The 16,247-nt window shown below is 40.9% G+C and overlaps 1 protein-coding gene across 1 annotated transcript in view; it reads right to left on the reverse strand.

The window, feature by feature from the left end:
* Nucleotides 1-16,247, reverse strand: part of exoc2 (exocyst complex component 2) — a 236,411-nt gene that overhangs the window by 78,218 nt on the left and 141,946 nt on the right. Inside the window, exons 12-13 of the mRNA XM_055651664.1 lie at nucleotides 9,460-9,585; nucleotides 6,494-6,618 (exon numbers count right to left, since the gene is read on the reverse strand). Coding sequence (XP_055507639.1) covers nucleotides 6,494-6,618; nucleotides 9,460-9,585 — 251 coding nt within the window. The remainder of the gene's footprint in view (nucleotides 1-6,493; nucleotides 6,619-9,459; nucleotides 9,586-16,247) is intronic.

A 16,247-nucleotide genomic window follows, 5' to 3' on the forward strand; every position in this document is an offset into this window, starting at 1 on the left:
GATCATTGTCTTGCTGTAGAATAAACCGCCAGCCAATGAGTTTTGAGGCATTTGTTTGACCTTGAGCAGATAGGATGTGTCTGTGCACTTCAGAATTCATTATGCTACCACCATCAGCAGTTGTATCATTAATGAAGATGTGAGCCAGTACCTTCAGCACCCATACATGCCCAGGCCGTAACACCCCCACCACCGTGTTTCACAGATGAGGTGGTATGCTTTGGATCTTGGGCAGTTCCTTCTCTCCTCCATACTTTGCTCTTGCCATCACTCTGATATAAGTTAATATTCATCCACAAATATGGTTGCCAGAAATGTGGTTGCTCTTTTCAGTATTTCTTGGCAAACTGTAACCTGGCCATCCTATTTTTGCGGCTAACCAGTGGTTTGCACTTTGCAGTGCAGCCTCTGCATTTATGTTCATGATGTTTTCTGCGGGCAGTAGTCATTGACAAATCCACACTTGACTCCTGAAGAGTGTTTCTGATCTGTCGGACAGGTGTTTGGGGATTTTTCTTTATTATAGAGGGAATTCTTCTGTCATCAGTTGTGGAGGTCTTTCTTGGCCTTCCAGTCCCTTTGCGATTAGTAAGCTCACCAGTGCTCTCTTTCTTCATAATGATGTTCCAAACAATTGATTTTGGTAAGCCTAAGGTTTGGCCGATGTCTCTAACAGTTTTATTCTTGTTTCTCAGTCTCATAATGTCTTCTTTGACTTTCATTGGCACAACATTGGTCCTCATGTTGATAAGCAGCAATAAAAGTTTCCAAAGGTGATGGAAAGACTGGAGGAAAGACTAGGTGCTGAGACCTCTTATAACTGCATTAAGGAGGCAATTAAACACACCTTAGCAATTACAAACACCTATGAAGCCATGTGTCCCAAACATTGTGGTGCCCTGAAATGGGGGGGGGACTATGTATACACATAGCTGTAATTTCTACATGGTGAAACCAAAATGTATAAAAATGGCTTTTATTAAAATCTGACAATGTGCACTTTAGTCACATGTGATTTTTTTCTATTACAAATCTCAAATTGTGGAGTACAGAGGCAAATAAATAAATGATGGGCCTTTGTCCCAAACATTATGGAGGGCACTGTAGCTGCCAGCTTAATTATACAGCATTTGTTTAGTTAGAGATTTCACTACATTGACGGTAACTGGGAAATATTGGACGCAAAGCCAAAGGAAATATGTATAACTGAAGAAAATATTATTTCTAGATCTATTGGCAGGACAAGGAATTAAGAAACCTGTCACTCAAGTTCAAATTTTGAATGGCAGTGATAAATTGTATATGAAGATATGAAAACTAAGTTATGTCCAGATTAAAATAAAAATTTGAAGATAGAAAACAAAGAAAAAATAGTTTTGCTTTAAATCCAATGTGGGAGAAGAGGAGGAAAATGTTTAATCAATTGTAGAAAGAGAGACATCAATGCCGAAGTATTTAATACAGTAAGTTTGAACAAATGAAAATTAATTCTACGGTATCTTTGTTTTAAGTTATTAACTAAATAATGGCAGAGGCTCGCTCATGTATGGTTTCTGTTCCTTGTCAGGCTAAAAATGACTGAACACCACGTGATTAAATAAAATCAGTGATAAAGTTTGCACTTTCCACCAAAAACTGCCTTCCAAGACATTTTGGCTATCATCTTCCTCTTGGGCTTTATTCCATGCTAGCACAGTGCACTATAAAGTTCAAATTTTTTTGGTCTGTTTTGTCAGGTGATATTCACAAAATCCAACAGCACTCTTTACGGGTTTGGAATACTTCTAAGATTGCGGCAGCTTCCTCATTCTTAATATTCCCAGTCGGTGAGTGAAGCTCAGCTCTGCTCATATATCACAAATATCACCTTTATGTGCAGTGTACCAGCAGGCTCCTAAATAGGCTCCAAAGGCCAATAAGCCACAATTGACACAATTTAGGGACTTTTGCAGCAGGAATTTACCTGAGGATGCTACAAATGTGAAGGGTTCTAATTATAAATTATGCCACAGTAGCCAATTGCAGCAGGACTAATAGTAAATAGTAATATTCGTGTTTATGTAATTAGTGCAAGATAATCCATAGCATTTTACATGGGAATGTAGAACTGAGAGTATTTATTTTCACATCTCACTTCTATTCTATGGCAGCAGGTGTACAGAATTCATTTTCTTTCTGTTTAATACATACAACAAATAATATATCAATGAAGTTCTGTATAACTTACTCATGGTCTTGCTCTGAATGTGCTATTTAATCAGTTTTACAAGTGTAAAATCACTCCACATCCAATAACTCTAACATAGTTCTCTGTATACCTATTAAGCTGCGGGGAATGACTCAACACCAATTTAGTTTGCTGCGGGGGGAAAAAAATCAATGGCTAAGGTTGGGATCTTGAGATCAAACGCATTAATTTATTATCAAATCCTGATGAAACTTAAAGCCTTCAATACATTTTTGCATGTACGTGTATGTGCAAATGTGTGCAAGATAGAGATAGGGTACACAAGGAATTGTAGATGCTGGAGTTTTCAGCAAAACACACAAAGTGCTTGAGTAACTCGGCAGATCAGGCAGCATCTCCAGAGGACAGATTTGGGTCAGAACCCTTCTTTAGACATTTTGTATTAGGGGTAGAATGTAGGAGATAGTGAAGACAAAAGGGGAGGGATGGGAAAGTTGGCTCACTGCTGGTCATTTATCTCTATTAATAGTGAATTATGTGTTCAGTTTGTTTTGTGACCCTTTACCAATAGATAAATTATCCACTCAAAAGAACTTACAGAGGCACAGAAAGATAGAAAGCGGGCTCCTCTTAATGACAGCGGAACAGCGACAAATGTATAACACAACAAAGAGTAGCCGGAAGCCAGAGGATTGGGAAACTTTCATAGGACAACAGAAGGAAACAAAACGGGCAATAGGGGCTGAAAAGATGAAGTAAGAAGGGAAGCTGGCCAGGAATATAAAGAAGGACAGTAAAAGCTTCTTTAGATATGTTAAGGGAAAAAGAGTAGCAAAGTCAAATATGGGGCCCTTGAAGGCAGACAGGGGTGAAATTATTATGGGCAACAAGGAAATGGCAGAAGAGTTGAATAGGTACTTCAGATCTGTCTTCACTAAGGAAGACACAATCAATCTCCCAGATGTACTGGAGGACAGAGGATCTAAGGGGGTAGAGGAAATGAAATAAATTTTCATTGGGCGAGAAATAGTAGTGAGTAGGCTAATGGGACTGAAGGATGATAAATCCCCTGGGCCTGATGGTCTGCATCCCAGGGTCCTCAGGGAAGTGGCTCTAGAAATAGTGGATGCATTGGTGATCATTTTCCAATGTTCAATAGATTCAGGATCAGTTCCTGTGGATTGGAGGATAGCTAATGTTATCCCACTTTTCAAGAAAGGAGCGAGAGAAAAAACAGTGAATTACAGACCAGTTAGCCTGACTTCGGTGGTGGGAAAGATGCCGGAGTCAATTATTAAAGAAGTAATAATGGGGCATTTGGATAGCAGTAAAATAATTAGTCCAAGTCAACATGGATTTATGAAAGGGAAATCATGTTTGACTAATCTTCTGGAATTTTTTGAGCATGTGACAAGTAAAATGGATGAAGGGGAGCTAGTGGATGTAGTGTATCTAGACTCTCAGAAAGCCTTTGATAAGGTACCGCAGGTGAGACTGGTGACTAAAATTAGAGCACATGGTATTGGGGGTAGGGTATTGAAATGGATAGAAAATTGGTTGGCAGACTGGAAGCAAAGAGTAGGAGTGAACGGGTCCTTTTCATAATGGCAGGCAGTGGCGAGTGGAGTGCCGCAAGGCTCGGTGTTGGGGCCGCAACTGTTTACCATATATATTAATGATTTGGAAGAGGGAATTAGGAGCAACACTAGCAAGTTTGCGGATGACACAAAGCTGGGTGGCAGTGTGAGCTGTGAAGAGGATGTTAGGAGGTTGCAGGGTGACCTGGACAGGTTGAGTGAGTGGGCAGATGCGTGGCAGATGCAGTATAATATAGATAAATATGAGGTTATCCACTTTGGCGGCAAAAAACAAGGGGGCAGATTATTATCTATCTTAGGATAGGTACGGGGGGGGGGTGGGGTGGGGGGGGGGGGGGGGGGGGGGGGGTGGGGGGGGGGGGTGGGGGGGGGGGGGGGGGGGGGTGGGGGGGGGGGGGGGGGGGGGTAGGATAGGTACGGGGGGGGGGGGGGGGGGGGGGGGGGCAGCAGCGAGACGGGTGTCCTTGTACACCAGTCACTGAAAGTTGGCTTACAGGTACAGCAGGCAGTGAAGACAACTAATGGAATGTTGGTCTTCATAACAAGAAGATTTTAGTATAGTATATTATTATATTATTAGGGACCCTGCTTTTCTCCCTTTATCTACTTCCACTGGGCTCAATTTTAAGAAGGCATGGCATCTCCTTTCACTTTTACGCGGATGATAGCCAGTTGTACATGCCACTCAGGAAAGAAGATAATTATTCCCTAAAATCACTTCTGTCTTGTCTTGAGGACATTAAGTCCTGGATGGCCTTAAACTTTCTGGGACTTAACGAAAAAAAGACAGAAGTGATTTTGTTCGGCTCTAATGGCTGCCGTGAACCTCCCTCTGTTGACTTGGGTCCACTTGCAGTGTTCGTAAAGCCAACAGTTTTAAACCTGGGTTTTATGATGGACGGTGATTTTAAATTAGATAAACAAATAGGCGCAGTGGTTAAGTCCAGCTTCTTTCACCTAAGGAAGCTGGCAAAGGTGAAGCCCATTCTCGAGCGGCAGCATTTTGAAACAGTAATTCACGCCTTTATTTCATCTCGGCTGGATTACTGTAATGCGCTCTACACTGGAGTCTCACGAGCTTCGTTGGCTCGTCTCCAGTTGGTCCAAAATGCTGCCGCTCGCCTTTTAATCGGAACTCGAAAGAGGGAGCACATTACGCCAATTTTGGCCTCCCTTCACTGGCTCCCAGTGCACTTTCGAGTTCATTTTAAAATTCTTTTATTTGTTTTTAAATCATTGAATGGCCTCGCCCCGCCTTACCTCTCTGAGCTGCTCCACCTATATGCTCCTACCCGGTGCCTCAGGTCAGCGGATCAGCTGCTCCTTGAGGTACCAAGGTCTAAGCGGAAGCTCAGAGGAGATAGAGCCTTTTCTGTTGCTGCCCTGGCACTCTGGAACACCTTGCCGCTGCAGATCAGACAGGCCCCTTCACTGTCCATCTTTAAATCCTCCCTAAAAACTCACTTTTATTCACTGGCTTTCGACACTGGCCGAGACATTGTTCCTGTTTTAGTGCTTTTAATGTCTTTTAATTTTTTACTGTTTTTATAGTCCTGTCGTCTTAATGGTTTTAGTAGTTTGTAATAACTTTTTGTTGATTTCCCATGTACAGCACTTTGTGGTAACTGATGTTGTCTAAAAGCGCTTTATAAATAAAGTTATTATTATTATTATTATTATTATTATTATTATTATTATTATAGGTTCTTCTGCAGTTGTATAGGGCTCTGGTGAGACCACATCTGGAGTATTGTGTGCAGTTTTGGTCTCCTAATTTGAGGAAGGACATCCTTGTGATTGAAGCAGTGCAGTGTGGGTTCACGAGATTAATCCCTGGGATGGCGGGACTGTCATATCAGGAAAGATTGAAAAGACTAGGCTTGTATTCACTGGAGTTTAGAAGGATGAGGGCGTATTTTATAGAAACATATAACATTATAAAAGGACTGGACAAGCTAGATGCAGGAAAGATGTTCCCAATGTTGGGCGAGTCCAGAACCAGGGGCCACAGTCTTAGAATAAAGGGGAGGTCATTTAAGACAGGTGAGAAAAAAACTTTTTCACCCAGAGAGTAGTGAATTTATGGAATTCCCTGCCACAGAGGGCAGTGGAGGCCAAGTCACTGGATGGATTTAAGAGAGAGTTAGATAGAGCTCTAGGTGCTAATGGAGTCAAGGGATATGGGGAGAAGGCAGGCACGGGTTATTGATAGGGGACGATCAGCCATGATCAAAATGAATGGTGGTGCTGGCTCGAAGGGCCGAATGGCCTCCTCCTGCACGTATTTTTTATGTTTCTAAATTACAATAAAAAAAAAGTCAAATCTACAAAATCACGTACATTGAATCTCGGCTTGTAACTTAAAAAAAATAAATTAATCTCTATCAGCCAGAGATAATGTTAATCTTGACTTTGTTTCAGAAAGACTGGGTTACTTTATGTGGTGTAACCATATAACAATGAAGACTATTTTGGTTTCCTGTTGCCGTTGACAGAGATTAATTATTGAGCAATGACAGCATGCACTGGCAATCAAATCTAGATGCAGTGATCTACACAGTTTTGATTTATTCTGCTTTATTCTGAAAGTCGTCAAAGGAAAGCATACCAGCTACTTTGTATCATTTAACGTCAGAAGGCCAATTTAATTATGACACGTTGCTTCTTAAGATTGCAAAAACTCAAGGTTACGGGCATCTGTATTTACCTCACTGAAAAGGCTTCCATTCACATAGGATATCCAGAGCTTCCAGAAATTTGGCAGTTGACTGATAACGATTTCTGTTAGATTATCAACAAATGTGACAAGCTGAGGGGCCTTAAAACGCCATGCTGAAAAACAAAACAAAAATGTGCAAACATATTGAACCAGCCTTCTTTTCAAAAATAAATATTTCAAAATATAATCTACGTTTTTTTTTAAATTAGTGTCTAAAACTATCTTGGGGCACATAATTTCACTTAGGTTATGTTTTTGTGATTTAATTTATTAAAATAAAATTGAAAGTCTTCATTCCCCCGATGAGTTCAAAAGGCAGTTTTATCTAAATTTATAATCAGACACTTTTCTTTTGGTCAAAACTCACTGGGCAAATTCTGAACAATAATAACTAACTTATTTCCTTTGGACTGAAACCAGTTTCCTATGGATATTAATATAAACCTGTTTTTTTAACCTTGTCATATAGCATTATAAGAAATTATAATCAAGATTACAGTTATTTGCAGAGCTAAATACATTTTCTCTTCAAAGCTATCAAAAATCTATCCATTATTCGGAGATCTTTTCAATGTGTGGTTCTGGAGCAAAACAAAACAAAGGCGATGGAAGGAAATTCGAGGCAAAACAAAGGAAAACAATTCAATTGATATTTTTTGTTATAATGAAAGTAAATATTTCTCCCTCTAAGTGCTGGTGAAAATTCATTACTCATTACACACTGCAAGCAATCATCATCAAATTATTGTCTTGAAATATTCTACAAATGAATAAATGTGAAAGCTGGTTTCCTGCTTGGAACACTAAAGCAAGAGAATACAGGTCAGATGTTATGTCCTATTGCCAGCACTAATGCGAAGATTTCTCCAGGTATCCCTGAGGGAATCTCGGTTTTTACTGCTGGCACAATCTGAATCGCCCAAGTGCTATTCTGGTGGAGTCCCTACACAGTCTGACAGGGTAGCGTCATTTTCCACGGGCCCTTCAGCTGAGCCTATGCCGTTAACCCCGATGCAAACATAGCAAGAAAAGTACGTAGTTAATCTTGGAGAACAGGAAAATGCTGGAATTTTAAACAAGAAAAAGCAAAAGGCTGGATGTACTAAGGCTAGTCAGCATCTGTGGAGGGAAATGGACAGACATGGGAAACATCATCTGTCCATTTCCCTCCATAGATGCTGCCTGATCCACTGAGTTCCTCCAACTTTTAATTTTTTTTAACATAATTAATGTTATTTTACTTAAATTTGTTTCAAAACTTTTAATTTAGCTTGAGTCAATGAATGCATTTTTAGGTTAAAATCAACTTTTAAAGGTTAAATTTTTTTTAAACAGATCTTTACAGTCGGTAACACCAACACCACTGACAGGCAATGAGTTGGGAGTTGAGTCTGACCCGTTCTTCATATTTCTATGAATTTTGTCAGCTGCCTACTGTACAATAGCCTCGTACTGTGCTGGGTCACACCAAAGTACGAGAGCTAGCATGCCAGTATAAAACTGTACTGAAAGCCATGCTGGAACAGAGAGCTTTTTCACTGCACCTCGGTTATAACTTAAACTACATGATAACTGTAGAGCTTGCTCCAGGGGCAGGTCAGGAAGGTGTGTAAGTTACTTGAGGAGAAGACAATGAAGGGGCAGTGATAGCATGCTCCTGCTGCTCACATCCATAATGGTGGTACAGGCCACGTTTGGGAATTGCTGTTGGATTAATTCAGGTTAGTGAATGCACTGCAATATGTAGGTGGTACACACTGCAGCCATGGTGGACTAATGATGGAGAAATTGACCGTGTAGGCAGTGGATGGGATACCCATCAAGTGGCCTGGATGTTGTCAAGTTTCTTGGCAAGAGGGGAGTATGTCGTAAACCTATTGTGGATTGTAAATGCAAGAAAGGCATTATGGTGTTAGAAATTGAGTTATTCACTGATGAATACCTAGTCTCTGTAGTGTGCTCCTAATGCCACTGTATTTATGTAGCTTGTCCAGTTGTTTTTCTGGTCATTCCTGATATCAGGATGCTGAGAGTGCAAGACAACATGATGGTAATGCCAATAAATATGAAGGGTCAATGATGAGATAGTCAGGTTGCAGATATCCATTGTCTTGCATTTTTTGAGTTGTGAACATGTCTGATAAGGTAGATAGTCAGAGCCTTATTCCCTGGGTGGAAATGTCCAACACTACAGGGCATAGCTATACAATGAGAGAGGGAAAGTTTAATGGACATGAGTGGAGCAGGTTTGTTTTTACACAGAGAGCCTGGAACACATCGAAAGGGGTGGTGGTGGAGGCAGATACAATGATGGCATTTAAGCGGCTTTTAGATCGGCACATGGAAGTGCAGGGAATAGAAGGATATGGATAGTGTACAGGCAAGTGAGATCAGTTCAATGAGGCAGGTGACATCAAGTTCAGCATTAACATTGTGTGCCGAAGGGCTCATGCCTGTGCTGTGCTGTTTAGTTCATAGAAAAATAGAAAATAGGTGCAGGAGTAGGCCATTCGGCCCTTCGAGCCTGCACCGCCATTCAATATGATCATGGCTGATCATCCAACTCAGTATCCTGTACCTGCCTTCTCTCCGTAGCCCCTGATACCTTTAGCCACAAGGGCCACATCTAACTCCCTCTTAAAAATAGCCAATGAACTGGCCTCAACTACCTTCTGTGGCAGAAATTACTGATATCATTCTTCTATGAATGGTATCAATAATTTGCTCTTTGCATGCATGGACTGTCATGTACACACGTAAAGATCCATCCCAAAATACAGTACACAATGGTTTCTGTGAATTCCTTAGTCCATTTTGGCTTAGTAGCAAACCCAGGTAGTAACTCCATCAATATATTTTTAAGTTTGTACAAAGTCATCCATCGAACAACTATTTTCTCTGATCACTGCAACTAAACATTCGTAAAACGTAAGTGCGTGCTCTACAGTTCTTACAATCATCACGAGAAGATTGAAAACTGCTGGCCCTTTTCACTGATGTGGTTTGACTCAGACGACTAATGGGAGAAGGCCGTACGTCACTGTCCAAATCCAGCATAGGGCCGTGGAGAACAGTCGCACCTATACAAACAAACAAACAGGATAATCAATGATGCTGATATCTGCAAGTTGCAACTATAATTTGAGAAATATTTATTGTCAAGGTCTCACAACCATCAAGTACTAAATCTGCATGACATTTGCTTGTTTCAAAACAGTAGTCCCCTGGAAAACCACAAGGTATTCTAATTTTGATCATTCAGAGATAGTAACACATCTTCAAGTTTCTGAACAGTGTGAATGCCATAATTTACTCTTAATTTTGAAACGTAACTTTCACTTTACAAGGAAAATACGGAGCATAGGAATGTGCCAAATGAACAGTTGTGTGTTCAAGATGAACAATAAAAATAACCCCTTTCTCCACAGATTTCAAAATAAACAGGCAAAGCTTCATAATAATCTCATAACCATATAACTAATTAATGATCTGAAGGTTAGGTTATATTATCTATGTCAACACATAGTCATCACAATTTTGTAAAACGTCATTAAATGCTTATTCATTTATTTTATAGTTAGCATTCAAATTTAAGTGGCCATCCAATTTGTATGTATTTCTTAAAATAAAACAAATCAATTCTGAAAATCTGCTTTTGGATTAGTAATTCTGGAGAATGTACTTGTCAATCAAGCTTATCCCACTGAGGTGGTCTTGAGAAGGAAATGACGGCAACATTTATAGTTTTGCAATCACAAAGCACAGTGAACAAATTGCCAACGTTTTCTTTAGCAGATGAGGTTTTTGTAATCGGAAACATTCATTACGACCTATTTTGACACACAAACACAGGTTAGATGATGCAAATGAGCTGAAGCAACTTGGGTTTAGGCAAGTAAAGGGCCTGTCCCACCAGCATGCGATTGCATGCGTCTAGCGCGACCAAACGTGGTGGCTTGAGGCGTACGGCCTCGCGAGGTCGATCCCACTTCTAACCGCGGAGGCGTCTGGAGTTGTGCGGAGCTGGTCCCGACATCATACTCACCAGCTGGGCAGGTGGCGGGCCGAATGAATTTGGACGTCGCACGGCGTCAGCCGGTGACTTCATCACACAACGGCACGCAGGGCCATGACGTCATCGCGCAACGCCACACCACACGCTAGGCGTAAGCCGTCAAGACGCTGCGTACGGCCTCAATGCGGCTGCGGGCCGACAGGCTGTTGTCGCGCGGGATTTTTGGACAGTGCAAGATTTTTGGAGCCCCGCGCGATGTCGGGACCAGCCCCGCACAACTCCATACGCCTCCGGCGATCAAAGTGGGGCCGGCCCCGCGAGGCCGTATGGCTCAAGCGACCATGTTTGGTCGCGCTAGACGCATGCTATCACATGTTGGTGGGACAGGCCATTAACTGCTCTAAACAGATGGATATGTAGATGTCGGGTTAAGGCAGAGCAATGGGCAACACAGTGGCACCGTTTTCTCCAGGTGTTCTGGTTTCCTCCCACACTTCAAAGATGTACAGGTTTATACGTTAATTGGCTTCTGTAAAATTGTGAATTGTCGTTAGTGTGTAGGATAGTGTTAGTGTAGGCAGTAATCGCTGGCCGGCGTAGACTGAAGGGCCTGTTTCCACGTTATATCTCTAAAGCAAAGTCAAGTCAATACCTGGTTCAGCATTAATGTTTCCTTGATGGTCTAAACAAGTTCAGGTTCACACGTATCAGGGATGCAACAAAGAAAATACGAGAATAATGTTCTGCACATGTTTTAACATGAGGCTACAGACTACTGTCTACACCCCTTGCAATCAATCTCATTTAAATTATTGGATATATCAATCTGATATCTCTATTGTAAGGACCAATATTTCCATTTTGCTATTATGTTCTCAACTCAGTAATATTTTACCCCATGCTATTATTTCGAACTATCAAAAAATTATAAAATCAATTTGTTGATTACATGCAAATAATAATTTAATAATTTGCTTTCTCATACGAAGAAAAAACAAATTGTATAATTGCTCAAAAGACGAGGAAGGTAACTGCAAGATTTTAAGAACAGATCATGAATATCAACCTTTATTTTCTTTGTTTGAGTTAATCCTTAAGACTTAAGACTGTGTGTCCAATATATCTCAGGGGAAATATGGTTACATTAACAGAATTCTTTTCATTTTGTATGTGATTATTTTTCATGGATCACAAGGAATGAACATCTAATAGAGAATAGCTGCACACAACTATTGAGCAGAGAAGCAGAACAAAAAACATGGCAAAATAATAATGTCCTGATTGTTATATTGAATATGCACTTTTGATGAACCAGAGTTATCTGCATTGTGTGGGTCTAAACTGTATTTCTTATTTGAGACATGGATAATACCAGTTTAAAAATGCTCTCCTGTTTCACAGGATACCACTGCACTAATTGCACTATTTTCAGATGAATTGTTTAATATGGAATAGTTTTTGATCACATTATATATTACCAATAACTGGAACCAGCCATATGGAACCACAACAACCCATGTTACCCTAAGGATTAATAAACATCTGGAACAAATCACCAGAACACGACTTTAACCCAAGATTAACCACAAGGTAGCGCTGAAACACTGCAAATGTAATGCATATCCCAAAAGCAGAATTTATCCCAGCTGCTACAAACGCACTTGCAATGTGTTGACTTAACATTGCCTGTATTGCTTGCAGTGCCACTCTCAATTTCCTCATGAGGTACACCAGCAACAGAAAAACAACATGCTTGCACCATTGGTGCTGGAACAAGAGGTCCAAATTTTTATCGACCCACCAAAGGTTACAGACTTTCATAGCACCCCAAACACCTTTGGAAATTGTTTCCTGTGCACTGTGACTTACTGCCTGTACTGTGTCCAGACCACCCATGGAATTATATTGGCCAAACAACCATTTTTCTTCAAGTCTGTCTCAATTCAAAATGCTAATATAAGATGCTAATATAATACTTTGGTTATCTATTCAGTGTGAACACCTTTGCAATGGGCTGAAGGGATGTGGTTCAGACATCAATGGTTCTCAAATACTGAAAGCTTCTTTGAAATGTACAGTAAGTACACATGTCGAAAACCAGTTGCTAGGATGACAAATTATAAAGGCATCTTCGAAAGTGAAACTGTCTACATTAACAATTGAAGCTGACATTGCAATATGAACTGTATATTTAGTATGAAATACTGAAATGGTGCCCTCAATCACTGCTTCTGTGTGCTAATTGCTCTAACACACAGTCGCTGATTTCTAATGGGCCTGTCCTACTTGGGCGATTTTTCAGCGGACTGCCGCTACTGTCAAGTTGCCGGCAGTCGCCTGAAGAAACAGCAATTGGAACGGCGACTGTCAGAGTGGAACACACACACACACAAACACATCGCTTCCTTCACCAGCCCGTGTGAATTTTTCAGACAGCACTCTCCCCGCTTGCCCTGTCTAAAAGATTCACACGGTGCAAAGCCAAGGTGATACAGACACACACCACGATGAACAGGAAGGTTGGTGCTGTAATTAAGACGGCTAAAGCACAGTGTACGGTACGTCCTTTAAAGAGAGGGGGGGGGGGGGGGGGGGGAAGAGGGTGGAAAAGGGGGGGGGAAGGAGTGGATACAACTTTTAAGAAGCCAGAGAAACACGGCTGTGAATCTCGGCGGACAATTAACGTATCCTTGGTTCTGAAAACTACTGCTTACCTTTTTTTTCCCCCAATGAGCCAATGAAATTCACCAGTCAGCACCGGCTACAACCTACCAGAACCTCTGAGAACCTTCGACCTCCTGGCAACCCACTAGGACCTCCTGGCGACCCACCTACGGCACAAGAATTATCGCTAATCTCCATGGCGGCTTCGTTCTAGCCGTTAATTTTTCAACATGTTAAAAAATTCACGCCGACCATAATGAGGCCACGTCTAGTTCCCAGAATGAGGGAACTCCTCACGACCATGAAGGCAACTCCCCGGAAACCACCCGTGAAGATGTGGCGACTGCATAGTCTCCTGCAATCACCTAAATGGGACAGGCCCATAACTCATAATGTAAAATGTCTTTTGGATAAAATATTGCCATGGTAAACATAATCTTATGCTGCTCAAATCAAAAAAGGTCTTTTTGCTTTTTTGCTTTGTTAATTACAGAAGAAATATATGTTTTCATGGGGAAGGAATACTAAATTTCTTATTCTTGAATTGTTGTTGTCGAAAGTTTGAAAATGATAAATAATTTGAGACTTAATTGGAAGATATACTGTAAATGCAACAGGCTAGTGTTTAATATAAATGGAATAGGTCATAGTAAAATACACGGTTTACATGAATACAACCATAGACATAGAATGGAATAGTTAAGAGAAGCTTGCTGTTCAGCGACTCTGATATATCATATAATCAAAATATGACAACATAGGCCATATTCCAGCTGATACCAATTACTGGATGATTAGCACCAGTAAGGACTGAAACTCACCGTCAACCTTTCTACTAATGGTGAAAAAAATCTCTGCATTGTCAACATCAATATAAAGTAGACGTGAACAAAGTTATGTCTACTATTTCATTGCAGAAGAGCATGGGATAGCAGAGGACATGGGGCACAGCCAATGGGATAATATATCAAGTTAAAATGCCATTTACATAATATTTCAATCCAGAAATGGGACATAACTTCATAGGTTAGGGCTTTATTCTTTGGAGCGCAGAAGGTTAAGGGGGGACTTGATAGAGGTTTTTAAAATGATGAGAGGGATAGACAGAGTTGACGTGGAAAAGCTTTTCCCACTGAGGGTAGGGAAGATTCAAACAAGGGGACATGACATGAGAATTAAGGGACTGAAGTTTAGGGGTAACATGAGGGGGAACTTCTTTACGAAGAGAGTGGTAGCTGTGTGGAATGAGCTTCCAGTGAAGGTGGTGGAGGCAGGTTCGTTTTTATCATTTAAAAATAAATTGGATAGTTATATGGATGGGAAGGGAATGGAGGGTTATGGCTGAGCGCAGGTATATGGGACTAGGGGAGATTATGTGTTGGGCACGGACTAGAAGGGACGAGATGGCCTGTTTCCGTGCTGTAATTGTTATCTGGTTATATGGTAGGTTGTCAGTGCAGAATTTGATCATTCAATCATTCCTTTGCGTTAAACAGAACATCTCAACTTGACATGGATAGAAAATTGGTTGGCAGACCAGAAGCAAAGAGTAGGAGTGAACGGGTCCTTTTCAGAATGGCAGGCAGTGGTGAGTGGAGTGCCGCAAGGCTCGGTGTTGGGGCCGCAACTGTTTACCATATATATTAATGATTTGGAAGAGGGAATTAGGAGCAACACTAGCAAGTTTGCGGATGACACAAAGATGGGTGGCAGTGTGAACTGTGAAGAGGATGTTAGGAGGTTGCAGGCTGACCTGGACAGGTTGAGTGAGTGGGCAGATGCGTGGCAGATGCAGAATAATACAGATAAATGTGAGGTTATCCACTTTGGCGGCAAAAACAAGGGGGCAGATTATTATCTCAATGGGGTTAGGTTAGGTAAGGAGGAGGTACAGGGAGACCTGGGTGTCCTTGTACACTGAGAGTTGGAGTGCAGGTATAGCAGGCAGTGAAGAAAGCTAATGGAATATTGGCCTTCATAACAAGCGGATTTCAGTATAGGAGGAAGAGGTTCTTCTGCAGTTATATAGGGCTCTGGTGAGACCACATCTGGAGTATTGTGTGCAGTTTTGGTCTCCTAACTTGAGTAAGGACATCCTTGTGATTGAGGCAGTGCAACGTAGGTTCATCAGATTGATCCCTGGGATGGCGGGACTGTCATATGAGGAAAGATTGAAAAGACTAGGCTTGTATTCACTGGAGTTTTGAAGGATGAGGGGAGATCTTATAGAAACATATAAAATTATAAAAGCTAGATTCAGGAAAAATGTTCCCAATGTTGGGCGAGTCCAGAACCAGGGGCCACAGTCTCAGAATAAAGGGGAGGTCATTTAAGGCTGAGATGAGAAAAAAAATTTCACCCAAAGAGTTGCGAATTTATGGAATTCCCTGCCACAGAGGGCAGTGGAGGCCAAATCACGGGATGGATTTAAGAGAGAGTTATATTAGTTAGAGCTCTAGGGGCTAGTGGATGATCAGCCATGATCACAATGAATGGCCGTGCTGGCTCGAAGGGCCGAACTGCCTCCTCCTGCATCTAGTTTCTATGACACTGCACAATATCTATTATGACATAAAATGAGATGATTATATAGAATTACTCCAAGATTATTTAGAAAATGCTTGGACGTTTTGAAAATTGTGGGATGATAAGTGATTCAATATTGGTCTAATCTTGTCAGATTATGTGCTTTAAGCATGGGAGCACCAATGGAATAGTGTTAATGCAATAGCAGTGTTTATTCCAAGGCATATCTTATCATTGCTGATTAAAATTAATTACTGGTCATTATATATGTCGATGGTGAAAAATGGAACACCATTTTTCATTCTGTTCTCAAAAAAATGTCTGCTTGAAAATAAGCAAATGCTCCAAGTTCATTTAAATGAAATAAATCATTTTTTGTCAAGGTTATCTACAAGTAGAAAAATTAGACAAAGATCTACGACCAATTTAAAAAGAACTCAACCTTATCACGTCAGGCTGCCACTGACTACTGAGAATACAAAGAATGGTTTATTTGAAAGAATTTTTCATTTAATAGCCACAAAAAAAGTATTGCTG

The sequence above is a fragment of the Leucoraja erinacea genome, chromosome 2 (genome assembly GCF_028641065.1).
Source record: "Leucoraja erinacea ecotype New England chromosome 2, Leri_hhj_1, whole genome shotgun sequence".
Lineage (NCBI taxonomy): Eukaryota > Metazoa > Chordata > Chondrichthyes > Rajiformes > Rajidae > Leucoraja > Leucoraja erinaceus.